The sequence below is a fragment of the Egretta garzetta genome, unplaced genomic scaffold (genome assembly GCF_000687185.1).
Source record: "Egretta garzetta isolate BGI_Z169 unplaced genomic scaffold, ASM68718v1 scaffold81, whole genome shotgun sequence".
Classification (NCBI taxonomy): Eukaryota; Metazoa; Chordata; class Aves; order Pelecaniformes; family Ardeidae; genus Egretta; species Egretta garzetta.
The window spans coordinates 7,140,813-7,155,656 of NW_009258671.1; the positions used below are offsets into that span (position 1 = coordinate 7,140,813).

Below are 14,844 nucleotides of genomic sequence, written 5' to 3' on the forward strand. Positions count from 1 at the left end.
TTCAGGGGAGATTGTGGTGGGAACGTGGGACTGTTGTCATCTATTGGCAGGCTTGCTGTTCACATAAAACAGGTAAGACATGAGTTTTGGGACCTGGAGAACATAGACACTAGCAAAGGTTATTGTTGCAGAGCTGCTAGTTGCCGCTTGCTTTAGAATTGGTGCAATAAGGAGACATTTTAATGAGGAAAAATAGAGGCACTAAAATTGCCATGCTGCAAGACCTGAATTAAAAACAATAGAGCAAAAGCATCTCTTTGTCTGTTGTTTCTCTGTAGCTTGGAAATACATAAATACAGTTACTCTTGCTCTGGTTTACATTCCCGATTACTACTTTGAATGGAAGGAGCATATTTCAATGATTTTCAGACATTTACCTCCTTTTTCTGTACTTCCAGGTTCTAATTGACTGGATTAATGATGTGCTGGTGGAGGAGAGAATCATTGTCAAACATCTTGAAGAGGACCTCTATGATGGGCAGGTGCTGCAAAAGCTGCTAGGTGAGTTCATGCAAGAGAAGGTGGCCCCAAAGACTGGAAGGGGCCCAAAATTAATCTCTTCCAAAGCTGCAGAGAGCAGCAGGTCTGTGCAGTAACTCACCATCTCACCAGGGATACAGTTTGTTTCACTGAAGGCTATACAGTGTAAGCTTCTCCATCTGTTCTTCTCAGGCTGTTGGCTGCAAGGGGAGGAAATCCAGTTGATTCCTAGGTATCATCTGTTCCATGGACTAAGTGTAGTCTGGACAGATGAAATACATGGCAGAAAAAAGGTGAAGAGATGTGCGTTTACAATGGACCAAGCAGAAGCCATGTGGTCCAAAATTTTGCCTGTATAGTTTGCTTCTGAAAGCTTTTTGGCTGAGAGCTTTTTTGAGGTCCTGATAGAATTACTTCGAGGGGAAAAAAATGAGAAAAAGAGAACGCATGGCAGCAGACACATACTCATAATGTGCAGTTACGTGCGAATGATTCATGAAAGGGTATAGCCAGTTAAGCAATTATGATTTTGCAACCCCCTTACATCTTTGCAATGTGTGTGTTCACGCAGGAAGCACGGTGGAGAAAACGTTATGATGATACAGTGATTTATGGGGGTGCTTTTAGCAAACAAAGAGACTTAAAGCTTCAAGTGCCGTTGTAAATCCATGCTGTTTCTTGGAGACAGATTGTCAGACTGCTCTCAGTTTACTGATGATGTGTTTTCAAGAGTGGGCTGGGATGTGGGATGTATGTGTCAGAGTGGGGCAAGAGGACCTAGCGGTGTTAATTCCACTGGTGTTAACGGATGCTGTTTACTGAATATGCTGCGTGTGCCCTTTAAATTAGAGGTCTGCAGCGTTTTGGTGAATATTCATAAGCTTTTAGAATTGGTTAACAACAATTAACTTTGTGTGCAATTAAAACTCGTCAAAAATAACTTGAGGAATAAAACAAGAGTACTTTTAACACTGCTTGATTAGACTGCAGCTGAGACCCTCCAGACCTGGTGGGGAGCAGGGGTGTAGAGTTAATTTTAGTTGGGGAGTATTCATGTGAATACAGTTGTACTTCTTAACGCATTGACACTGCTGTTTCAGCAGGTGGTAGCACATTTCTCTGTAGCCATTTGTCATAGGTATCACTGCTTTCTTACACTCCCCGTGGAGGCCAGCAGACACTTAGAAAGTGCTTAGTTGTACAACATACATGCATATGTAGCTCAATTGGACTATCTCACAGGAGGAAAGGTGGGCATGTAGGTCTTCCAGCCTGAAACTTTTAACTGGACTGGTTTTTCCTCATTTCTTCCTGTTGGGCCTCTTCCTGGAGAGCAAATGCTTCTCCCCTGACCTGAAGCTATCACAGCCCGGCCCCAATCCTGTGTTGCTCTTCAGTGGTGTCTTGGTTTCTTCAGCAAGAGTTATATTGCGGAATCTATCCGTCTTTGTGCTGTCTCATTGATGCAAGAGGCGAAGCCTGTCGTGCTTGTGGTGGTGCTCCTGAGGCCTGGAGCATCAGAATTAAGTCAGCCCTCTGTTGTGCAAGTCTTCTTTCCTGGTGCCTTCAGGAAAAGCTAACAAAGTAGGGTCATTAAGCTTCAGGTAGTAGTTATCATGCCTTGCGTGTGAGAGGTGTTTCAAGATCTGTCTTGATAGGCAGACACAAAAAAAAAGGTGAAAGACAACAGCTTGTCAGTGGGCTTATTTTGAAGAAGTTTGGAGTAAGGGATTAGCAAATGGCTGTCTGACTGACAGAGATGGAGCTCCTTGTTTGGTTAATTTTATCGAGGTACAAGAGGTGCTGCTCTGAGAGGCTGGAGAGGCTTGGTACACATGGTGCCAGGGTGAAAGGAAATTTTCTGCTTGCTGACTGGCAGCTAACCTGGAACCTGGGCTGAGAATAGATAGGAGTCATAATGTGACCAAAAAACTAATCTTGTAGTGTAATTTTATTAACAAAGTCTAAAAGAATTAAAAATAACATTTGTGTGTTCTGGTAGTCAGTTTAAAAAGGACTCAGAAACAGCTTGGCTAAAGAACATTTTTCTCCCATTAATATTACTCAGATATTGATAAAAACTTCCTACTGTAGATGGATAGAAACAGTCAAAATGTTCAAGGTATTTGTGACTTGATAACCTGCAAGTCTCTTCTGTTTGGGTTATTAAAGTATTTTTGTATTTCTGTCACTTTTTAAAAAATAGATACATATATCTTCAGCTAGGTAAAATGTCCAGAAGAAACATACTCTTGAACTTGAGAGCAGAAATATTTCCATTACTGGAATAACAAGTTTTGACAACTCTGAAATGTTTCTGAAAGAATCTTAGAGTTGAAGCCCACCCCATTTTGTGAAAACAGTTTTGGTGAAGTATGTTTTTTTGTTTTAAAGAAAAGAATAGTAATATATAATTGGAATATTGACCTCCTAGTCCCAGCAGCAGGGTGACTTTGACCATTTTTTTCCCCAGGGTGGAGGGAGAAGAGAGATCAGCTGTTCCCATGGCTCTGGTGGCTGGAGGACTCTACCCCACCTTCCTCAGCTCTCTTTCTTCTTTTTTTTTCATTTTTAGAGAAATTCAGGTCCGGTGTGTTTGGCAGGGTCCACAATGCAGAGGAAGAGAAGAATGATTTGTCTAACACTTTGGCAACAAATAGTTACATTACAGAAACAGAATTCAGATTTTAGTAATGTCATTTTACAAAATTTCCTGCATTTTTGGGAGTAATAAACCATAATGTGAGAATGTCATAACAACATGACAAGATTGTACCAACTTACTTGTTTCTTCAAATTTTAGTTCCACTAAGCCAGTACAAATCTGTGGGTTGTATGAGTCCATGGCTCTTGATGACTTGAGGGGGCACAGTTTGCTTTAGCTTAAATTCATACCTTCAGCTAACGTGAAATAACCTTCAGCTTACCAAGCTGAAGTAAATCTTCACACAATATTTCCTCTTTTTTGTCCTGAATTAATTTCTTATTAGAAAAGTCCATTAAACCTGTGCAGATTCCTTGTGTAGTGAAGGCTGTGTTGTGCCAAATGCCTTTCAGCAGTGAAAGAAAACAGGAGGTACAATACATATTATCACTAAGTTGGTGCCTATCTGAAAGTTGTTAGATATTTTGACACCTGATTGATAAGCATGTTCTGCCAGACCTTACCAGTTTTCTATCACAGGTTTTATTGGAATTGACACACTTTGATGAAAGGTTTGCTTTCAGCTATTTTGCTTTCTGAGGAAAACCATTCTCATGGAAAATTTCTAGCAGAGTCCAGCTCTGCGCAGCGCTCTGCACTCGTTATTCCCACCCATGCCCTTGTTTAATCTGATTTTGCCTTTTCTTTTTGTTTTTCTTTTTTTTTTTTGAAATACAGAAAAATTGGCTGACCGTAAACTGAATGTGGCAGAAGTGACGCAGTCTGAAATTGGTCAGAAACAAAAGTTGCAGACGGTCCTGGAAGCTGTCCATGATTTACTCCGTCCCCATGGCTGGACAATCAAGTGGAACGTTGACTGTAAGGACTCTGTTATGCTTTCTGTCTCAGCTTCACAGTCAAGGAGGGTGTGATAATCAATAGGTTGATCATATCCTCTGTGATGCAGTGTGGTTTTTTTTAAATTATTTATTTGCATAGAAGGTGTTACCACATCCATGTATGGACTGTAACTGGTACCTTCTTCGGTGGTCTTCAAGGACAGATGTACATGGCTATGGGATAATTGAAGTAATTTGTTCTTCTAAGGATATGCTTTCATTAGAAAGTTTTTTGTTTGTTTCCTGAATTTGGATCCCTGCAGATACAAGAAATGTGTTAGTCATTCAAGTACTAGAGGGTGACCTAATCCTTCAGGCCACCACAGTGAGAGTGAAAGGATCCTGCATCCTGCACGCAGCTTCTGACAGGCTAAGCAGAAAGTGCCCTCTGTTCAAGCATGGCCTGGTACAATCCAAAAGGGAGAATGGAATTTGAGAAGTCCCTTCACCTAGGTAGTGGGTGGGCTTCATCTCTTACAGCCAGAAAAGCTTGTGTTAACACTTCGGAAGTCTGCTTAAAAGCAGAATTCTCCACTATTCTCTGGTATAGTGGAAGGCAAGTGATTGAGCCTGCCTGTCTTCATTGACTAGAGAGGCAGCTGAAGTGTTTGGACTTCTAAGTCAGGCATGTAACTTAAAGGGCAGGTTGAGTCTAGGCTTTGCTACCTGTAGAATTATATTGCAGGCCTTGTTAATTTAAGAAAAAGAGGAAGAAGGATAAAAAGAAAAAAGACGGTGTTCACCAAAGGCATTTTTCACTGCCTTTTCCCCAGCGCTTTTTGTTTAAAATAAGGCCTCAGTATTCTTCTATTTGGTTCATTTTCCTTATTCTCTGCAGCAATCCACGGCAAGAATCTGATTTCCATTCTTCACCTTCTGGTTGCTTTGGCAATGCATTTCCGGGCTCCCATTCGGCTGCCTGAACATGTGTCTGTACAAGTGGTAGTTGTACGGGTGAGTATGAACTGATAAGGGAAATTCATCAGAGCAATCATTGTCTATCACTCTGATTTTGCAGTACTGGGCTGCTCCCACTCATTGCTCCCCGATCTCTTGTCATTTAGAAAATTCTCGTCCCAGTTGTTTAGTGAGTCCCAGTCCTGGGAATGCATTTCTGGTGTGCTTAAATGTGATCCCGAGAACATAATATCTTTAATATGTTTGGGACCACCACTTGCTACTGCAATATCAAGGTAAAAATATGTGAGGGGGATTTTGTATAAGAGAGAGTTACGTCTGTAATTTGTGGCACTTTAGTAGGGGTTTTGCCATGCATTTTTTTGTAGAGAAGCCATTGAAACACAAACAGCACAGAAAGGAGTTTCAGCGTGTAGGATCTCCCTAGTCTGGGAAGCCTGTTACTGATGTTTTTCCCCAATGACTTGTTATGCAGACTTAGACATGCCATTTTCCTTAGCATGCTAATAGACTTTCATAATTTCTTTCACAACCCTGTGTTTTTGTTAGCTTTCCTGAGATTTGGAGAAGAGGTCTGACCTGAGGAACCCTGACTTCTTCCCTCCTGCCCTAGATATTGCTCTAGTTACTCCTTTCTCTGCTTGGTGTTGACCATTTCCTTTCTCTCTATGAAGACTCTATTGGAGCATATGTACTCTTGCTTTTTATCTCGCCTTCTATCCCAACTGAAGCTCCTGTGGCAGTACAGTCTGTAGCATGCGAACCCAGCTTTTCTCAACAGCTGTTGAAACACCAGACAGAGCTGTTCCAGTTGGCATTCTGATCATGCTGTGACTGTTTGCTGTGGTGCTCAGCGCTGTTGCTGCAAGGCAGGCTCAGCCGCTGGCAGCAGGCTGTGGAAGTGCTTTCTGTACGTGCCATTTACTGTTAGAGCTGGCAGGCTGTGGTAGGTTTCCTATCAAGAATAAAAGACGATAAAGTGATCTCGGACTCTGGTTTTGCAAATGTGGATCCCCTTACAAGATGCGATTGCATGGTGGTTGATTAGGCAAGCCTCATTTTGCTTTACGTTTAAATAATGGCATTTTCCAGGCTGCCTGCCTGAGTGCTCTAGAGGTACAGGGTCTGATGTAATTGAGTAATTGATGGATACTCCCTGGCTCACAACAGATGTCTGTGTTATCTTTAAGAGGTGATTTTGAACTGCTTTCAGGCTGCTACAGTTCTTTCATTTTAAGAACGGTGAGTTAGATATGAAGTAACATGAATAGGAGTCTAATTTCTTTTTAAATTTCTTTTTAAATTTCTTTTAGTGGCACTAAAAGGTAAGGAGGAAAATGTAAATATAAGGTGGTCAACAGTCCTCTGACACCCTGGTGCTAGAAATCTCCTTCTGCCCCGTACAGTGAAGTGTCTTTTGTAACTGCTAAGGCAGAAAAAAAACCTTAGGTAAAGAGGGAAAGCCTCCCTTTCCTTGTCCTTAGTTCAAGCTTCAGGACCCTCCACCTCTGTAGCAGAGGGAAAGCTGTGGAGAAAGTGTTTTCACATCTTTTCCTGTTGGAGGGGTATAGAGAAGATGCCTGCTGAGAGCATCTGGTTCACCAGAGTCCCTGTATCTTGAGACTAGACAAGGCTGAGGTGAAGACAGGATGAGATAAAGGCTGACAGAAACTAGGGAAAGGAAGGAAGGGAAGGAAAAAAACCTCCTGTGTCCCCACGGGAGTGCCCGAAGGTGTCAGAGCAATGGTACAAGGAGAGTTAATTTAAACTCGAGAGGCTGTAAGCTCTTGCTCTTGGACCTAGAGCCTGGAGTCCTGGAGATGGTTATGGCAACTGCTGGCTGTGAGCCTACCTCAGCTGGCCCTGTGCAAGAGGAGGCTTGTTTTAGCCCTGCTATCCCACTGCTAGGAAAAGCTTGCAACTCTTCAGCTTTGTTTATTTAAATGGAAAGCAAGGCACAGTATAAACTGAAGCATGTTTCTTCTGGAACAATAACTTTTGCCTTATAGTTTGGTAAATTGAATTTTTGTAGTTCAGCATCCGTAATCTAGTCTAAAAATACATGCTGGTTGAGTAACATAGATCTATTTAAATGGATTTGATTTAGCTTTTGTAATACTAATGACAAACAGAAGAATGGTAACAAGGTTAATATTGTTCCTAATCCAAGTAAGAAAACTATTATTAAGAAGATTATTATTATTATTCAATATCAATTTATTATTAAATGATCTTTTATTACAGATCCTAATAATGGTTAGGGTTCTGTCAAACTAGATCACAATTAACATAAGATGTCCCCTCCGAGAGGTTTTAGTTTAAATGCCTCTTTTTGCTTCAATATGCATTTAAGGGGATTAATCAACAGTTTCAAATGACTTCTTCGTAAGCTTTGCAGGATTGACCCCGTAGCAAGAAAATCTTGCAGGATGTTGTGGGAGTATTGTGCAAGAACTCACCCACACTGGGATTTTCAAAACTAGTTAAATCTCACTTTCACGGGTGACTTTGCCACTTAGGATTATCGTTATCAACTTTGTTGAGCCGTGTGCAGATGCATGAGGTGCTTCTTGCCCAGAAAGGCTGTGCTTACGCTATGAAAAGAAGAGAGTCATACTGGTTTAGCAAGTTAATGCTTAGCCAAGTTCTTTGCATTTCCATAGCCCATCCCACAGCAATGCAGAATACCTTATTAGCTTGGTAAATGTTGTAGGCTTTTTCTTCTCTAATTTTTAGTGTCCTGCTCCATAAAACGAGATAATACTATGACAGCACTGTGCTACATGGGGAAAGTTTATCAAGATCTCCACGAACTGGTGGTGATTCTCCCCTTCCCTTAAATTCTTCCCTTCCATTAGCATCTTTAGTTAATTCAGAGTCTGAGAAAGATCTGTAGCTGGATCTTTATCTGTCAAACAATACACCATCCTTTTTTGGTCCTGTTTACTCAGAAACCCACAAGCATTTTGTTTATATTATTTTAAAATGGGCACCATGAGGTAGCCCCTCTCAAGAGTCGAGTTCTGAAACCTAGTTGCTTTCAAACCTTTTTGAAGTCAACATCCAGAATTGGTTTTCTTGGTGTTTTTTTGTGTGAAATAGAAAATTTTGTAACCATGGCAATGTATGTCCAAGCTATACATGTCCTAGCAGAGTGAGGGTTTAGGTGGGTCGTCTAGTTAGGATCCTGTTGATAGCTACTCCAAGTGCTGAGTTAAGAGTCCAAGATGATACATGTTTTAATATTGGTGTCACTCAGCATGTGCATGTTGTTCCAGCCCTCCTCAGTGAGGGCAGGGAGGAGAGAAGCTTTGTGATTTCAGTGTGTGCTTCCAGTGGGAACTGAAAATCCTGAGATTTTTCTTCCAGCTGACTCTACTGACTGAGATCTGAAATGCAAACTTGCATGATGAAGAAATACCCTAATTCATGAGAACAAAAACATTCTCAGACATAAGTGTAAAAATTGTTCTTAAGGTTGGTTATTTTTACAAGACTTGGGAATTTCCATCTTTTGTACTTAGCTTTCCTCATCCTCATTTTTAAAGTTGCAGCATGCGCCACCTCAGTGCCGCTGGGAGATCGGAGGTATTTTTACAGTAATTCCCTTGTAGTCTGAGTTGCAGACTGAAAGGTCAGAGGCAAGGCGGGATGAAGAATAAATGTGTCTGGTGGCAGTGGTGCAAGGAATCAAAGTTTTATCAAAGAATGACATTTGCTTTTGGATTGCAAGGCCAAGGGACCTAGGTTTGCTGTGTGAGCAGCATGCTCAGCTGCCTCGGAGGGAGCTACATAAGATGCTGCCATTTCCATCTGTTGGGGAGTTAGCGTTGGCATCCATTCCTCTTCCTTATCAGGCATTCGGAGGCATTATTCACCAGTCACCACTTACTGAGTTTTTTTCAGTTTACAGCATCTTCTCCCTGGGGTACATGGTGCCTGGAAGGTCCAGAAACCTGTGTTAATTCAGCAGAGACGTGGTGTGATGAAATAAAGACAACATTGCTTTGTATGCAAGAAAACATTGCCCTGTCAGATGCTTCCTCATTTTTTCCATCCGTGCTGTCATCCTGGCTTGCTTCACCAAACCTTCTGGTGCCGTTCCCGTGGCTCCCTCGGGGAGCAGGATGAGATGCATGCATGACAGGGAAGCGGGGGGCTGTGAAGACATGACCAGCTGGTGGCATCCAGCACGGGGCCCAGCTCAGGCACGGAGCTGTAACAGCACAGTGATGGGAGAGCACGGCTCCCACCGTGCTTTCAGACAGGCTCCCTGGGTGGTGGCTTGAGGAAGCAACACTGCCTTCATTTGTTGAGCAGGGAGTGGAAGGGCAGGAGTTCTTCTTACTGCTTTTTATATTTCGGTTTTTATTTCTTAGATTGCTTCTGGGGAAGGATGTGTTCCTCGTCAAAGCTGTTCTCCCTAATAAGTTCTTGATGGGGGTTCAGCTGGTGAAAATGACTGAGACGGCATATGTGCACGGGGCTTGTGCCTGGGGGGGCGGTTTCGCTGCTTACCTGAGCTATCAGCTTTATCAACCCTGCCGTAAGGCATTCTGACAGACCTGGTTCCTAGATGGCTGCTGAGATTTGAGCTTCTTAAGCATAGAGATGGGAGGAGAGAAATTCCTCCATTCAGGCATAAAGCTATATCCCATAGTTTTGGAGGGGACCCATAGAGATGTTAAGAAAGTTATTGCCTCAGGTAAAAGCACTTCCAGCCTCCGAGAGGCATGTGCCACATTTCCAAAACTCTGGAGAGGCTCAGAAACATTTGACCCCACCTGTGTCAGAGGGCTGTGTCTTAACAGAGCCGAGGAAGCTGTTATACAGCTGGTTTGAAACTGAGCCTCGCCGCATGCTAACTCTCTGTTGGGTAGGAGTCTCCCTATTCATACAGAAAATTATCCCAAGGAGAGAAAACCTGGTAACAGGGAAATACTATTCGTTGTGAAGTCACTAGTCGGGCTTTTTATGCTCCCTGCGTTCCCTTGGCGGATGTGTTCCTGACAGGCGTGTGGCTGGTGGCCTCAGTAATGTGCCTGCTCTAGGAGAGCTGCCCTTCTGCTGGGAGAGCTTTGCCGGCACACCGGAGCCCTGGCCTGGGGGCAGCCGTCCGTGTTACTTCAGCCCCAGATCTCTCCGGAGATCCAGGCTGCCAATTGTGTCAAATCGTTGGTTGACACCGTGGCACGAATGACTGCCCTTGGGGAATTTAAGATGGGGCTGACAAACTCTCTCTAATTTGTGTTCCAGGCATGATGTTGACTCTGGTCTCAGGGGGGGAATTGTTAGCGAGTTTGTTGGCTGCAGATATATATCTACACACGCATTTCCCAAACATCCATTTGGCTGTCAGCCTCATAAATGCCACTGTTCTGGGAGTGAGCCCTCCTGTGTCAGCTGTTTTACCTCCACAAAACTTAGTGAGCATGCTTTATCCAGTTTTCTCCTCTGGGATTCTGAAAGATGCTGAATGCTGCAGAGCCCCTAATGAGCTTTTCCTTTACTAATGGCGTCTCAGTTTCTAACTCCATCTTCCTTTCCAGAAACGCGAAGGCCTCCTTCAGACCACTCATGTTACCGAGGAGCTGACAACTACAACAGAGTAAGCACAAAACACTTCAGCTTTGGAGTGTGCCTGTGGTGCGTGATGTGAGACCATTTACAAAGATGAAAAGAGAGACTTAATCTTCCCTCCGACCCTGCTAAATTAACAAAATCCCTTAATGCAGTGCTTTTTCAACTATATAGAAATAATTTGGTCTCTGGAAATATGTTACAAAGGAGAAAAGTGTCTTCTTGACATTCTTGTGTTACAGAAGCTTTTAACTGAATAGTTCTTTGAAAGTGACCCTGCCTTCCAGAAGTAGCCATATATAACTAATTTCTGCCCAGTGCTGTTGCTTCTCTCAAGCGAAGGGCCAGTGTAGACATTTTGGGGAAGAATTAGTTTAACAAGAGGCATTCTTTGAAATAATTCTCAAAACTGAAGCGATACTCTGTTAAAATTGTAAGGAGACATGATCTCTGTTTTCAATAGTATCTCAGGACTAGAGCTCAGCAAAAATAAATTAAATAAATACACCTCTTCCCTCTCCAGTTTTTGCAACAGATTACTTTGCTTTATGTTTTTATAGTCCTTTTTATAAGGAGAAGGCTAGACATGCACTCTGGCTGCAAATAAAAGCTGAGTTTTTCCTTCACGTGGCCCGAAGGCAACTCTTCTAAAAGGGGCTTACATGAGCCCTCCTTCAGTTTATCAGTGTATTGGCTCCCTGTAGAGTTGGCTCAGCTTTCCATGACTTTGAAGATAAATGAAGTACCACGCGGCTAGCTCAGTGGGGAAGATCTTTCAGATGGAAATGCTCAAAAATGAGATCATAACATCTCTGTGTGGACATTAAAGATCTCATAGTGTTTTCTGTAGAATCAGAGCTGTGCCTCAGGTTTCTGGGCCAAAATTCCTCCCCTCACTCCCGTGCTCTTGAACAGTGTAGTTAGTTAGCTTGTCCTCTCCTTCAGATGTGGTTTGTAAGATGTAATCTGTGGAGTGGGGGTTAGGCATTTTTTTAGCAAGAAAGATGTTTGCAGATTTGCATGTGTGTTTTTACGTGTATTTTATTAATTTTTTTTAATATTACACAGTATTAAGAGGTTTACTGTTTAATGTGTTGCATACCTGGATGTAAGTGTAGTTACAGAAAATGCAGTGATCAGCAGAATCCAACATTCACTGAATACTTTCAAATTCCTCTGTGCAAATCAGAGCCTGATTCTCAGCTGATAAACATCTGCCTGTGTCTGGTGATGTCACTGGCTGTGTATATAATTCATATTTGGCAGTTTTATTTACATAACATCCAGATGTGATGTATGTTTTCTTTCTTCAGAGAAAACAGATTAAAGTGAGATGAATAGCCTTGCTCCTTCTGAGCTGTGTGGTGTAGCATCTGATGACTATATTTCTGGAAACTGTACACAGAAGTTCATTTGTTCATTCACTCTTCATCATAAAAATAGTTATGCATAAAAAATCACAATTATGTGTAAAACATAATTACGCATTTCCATTCATTTCGAATATATGCCCCTGGCATCACTGGTGGTCTGCTGGGGACATTCCTGCAGCACGTTGGGTCTGGTCTGTGACATGCTCAGCCTTCTGACTTGGTAGGAGTGGTTAGCCCTCGGCATCTTGCAGGAAAGGGCCCGTTAAGCCCACGGTCTTGTCTTTTCAAAGTGATTATTCATGAACTAACCCAGTATTTTTGAATGCTCTGACTTGCAGGATGATGATGGGAAGATTTGGTAAGTAACAAAGTTGACTCTGAATTTTTTTTTTATTTATGTCAGAAATCTTGTCTGTTTTCCTTCAGCGGGTCAAGACAGTGGATTGAGCAACTCTGTGGGGCTGGAACATATTGCAGTGGCAGGTTTTCTTACTCCTCACAGATGTGGAGCATAATGGGTAGAACCAAAACATCCAGTATACTGCTTGTGCTCTTTAGAGTGCTCTGTGTTGATTTGTTTTCATTTGTAAGTAATGAATAGTGAAAATGCTGCACAGGGTAATATTTCCTAGTACTGGTGTTAGTAGCTTTCAAGTAAAAATCTTTGCAACCCCTGGCAATAAGAGTTACACCTTCTTCATAACATATGACCATTTAATTTATAGTCAAATGAATACATGAAAATTACGGAAGCAAAGGTGTACGGTACGAGGTCTAAGAAAGCTCTGTTTATCTGTCCACTTTCAGTGACCAGTCAGCCCTCTCTAATACCTCTGCATGGAGTATCTTCTCTCCTCCATGTTCACTAGATTTTAGGGTTTAGACCTTACCAACTGTAGGTCTGGTCTTCTAAACAAAAACCAATTTTTTTTGGTGTGGCTGCTGAGAGACTTCTGGTTTTGCATTTAGTTAGTGGCACTAAGTCACCGCTTCTCACCAGAGAGGTGTGGGCTCCTGTAAAGGACTGTGTGTGATGAAGAACAAGTCATTTAATTTCTCTATTCCCCAGTTATAATATGTGAATGGTACGATTTTCCCTCTTGCAGAGTATCTACATTAATAAACAATAAGGTACTCGGAAAATAAGTAATGTCAGGGGAGCTATAGGGGCTAAATAACATAGCTTCAGATTTTAACATCTTAAACCCCACATACTTTTCCAGCATTTTTTATGCTTTGTTTTTTTTTCAAATGCAACTGCAATTGGTTAGATTACTAATTTTTTCTTGTTTTACCAGATGATGACAATTGTCATCCAAAAAACTCAGTGTTTGGAAAATTTCAGTCATCCCAAAGCTGCCACAGTGTGAAATGTTGCACTAATGTAGTCAACTTAGTAGATTTTAGATTGGATTAGATATTGTTATACAATGCTTTAAAGGCCTAAACATAATTTAAATCTTCATACTGCATGTAATTGTATTGCTCTTCATATACCGCTGAGTAAGATTTCACTTGTGTTCAGTTTTAAGCTTTACTGAAGTCAGGGGTACTACCACTAATTTTAAATTAACCAAATGAATATCTGATTTTGACTCTGAGCGGTGGATGAAACCGTAGCTGTCACTGTAGCTGTAGTGCACCAAAACCAGGTGATGTTTCAGTGGCTCATTGTTTAAGTTAGGGTTGAGGCATAGTCAAAATTTGTGTTTTCATTTTTCTTCCACCTACAAATTCCATGTACCAATTATGAATCGCAGAAAAGGGAAGTCAGTGAACGACATGTTTATTTTCAGTTACCTCTAAAATTCCCAGGGGAGTTTGCTCTGGCATTTAGTTAGACATCAAAATAGGGTGATAACTTTTAGCTTGAGCCACCGTTATGTGGCTTTCTGAGAAAGACCTTTAAGCTTGGGATACATAACCTGCTTCCCATATTTGGCTGTTGGAGGTGTATTGATTTTTTTTTTTCCCCCCCATAAAACCAGAGCGTGATGCCTTTGACACACTTTTTGATCATGCACCAGACAAACTCAGCGTAGTCAAAAAGGTAAAAAATAAAATTCAAGTTTTATTTTCTCCACTGCTTTTTTTCTTATGCTTTTGGAAAGATATTCAGAAAGATCTGGAAAATAGCAGAAGAGGATTCTGAAATAGTGAAAAGGGTGTTTATCCCCCTAATATTCCTGTTTCAAAGCCAGGTGATACCTGGATGCATTGGCTTGGGTCAGGCTTCTCTCATTACTCTCATTTATTGGCCAAGGCTTTTCCAGGTAGCACTGCTAGATCCAGTCAAAATGATGCAGGTTAGAAAAAACTACTTTGCAAAGTATTTGCAGTGGTACGGATCATTCTGACTGGACAGTCATACGTGCTTTTATATCCCAAGTGCTGTCCTCCAGTGAGGAGGGGCTGGGCTGTAGGCTAATGAGCGGCTGGCCACGGTGACCCCTTCGCTAGGCTCAACAGCAGCCAGAGTTGTGCACGTGTCTTCAGCCTCAGTCTCCCCAAGAAGCATTTGCTGTTTGGTTTTCAGCTCATTCTTGTACTAAAGGTGATCTTCCACAACTGGAAGAACTTTTCCAGAGTACCCTGAAATGTGACTCACATGTAAATAAGTTTGCTAAATATAAAGCTTTTACAGAAGAGCTGCTTTTGTCCCAGGGCTCTTCTGCTTAACAGTAATTCATATGGTCCTCTGATCTCTCCTCCAAGGCTAAGCATCATCATCGCAAAACACACCTATCCAGACATATTCTTGGCATGGCTCTGTGCTGGGCAGAGTGGAAGGGTAAAGCAGTTGTTGGTCTCTGCCAGCACTTGTTAGTTTTAGAGAACATGTAAGGAAGAGACTCCGTGTTGTTCCATCAGCTAGTTCCAACATGGCTTTTAAGCTATTTGTTAGACCGTAGTATGCAAAGATTAGTGTTGAAATTTGTCCCTTCACTTC

At 41.9% G+C, this 14,844-nt stretch overlaps 1 protein-coding gene across 1 annotated transcript in view; it reads left to right on the top strand.

Annotated features, from left to right (window-relative positions):
• The window catches only part of PARVB (parvin beta), a 50,226-nt gene that overhangs the window by 21,370 nt on the left and 14,012 nt on the right, over window positions 1-14,844 (top strand). The window contains exons 4-9 of the mRNA XM_035888531.1: window positions 399-501; window positions 3,863-4,003; window positions 4,862-4,977; window positions 10,491-10,549; window positions 12,233-12,252; window positions 13,883-13,944. Of these exons, the coding sequence (XP_035744424.1) occupies window positions 399-501; window positions 3,863-4,003; window positions 4,862-4,977; window positions 10,491-10,549; window positions 12,233-12,252; window positions 13,883-13,944 (501 nt within the window). The remainder of the gene's footprint in view (window positions 1-398; window positions 502-3,862; window positions 4,004-4,861; window positions 4,978-10,490; window positions 10,550-12,232; window positions 12,253-13,882; window positions 13,945-14,844) is intronic.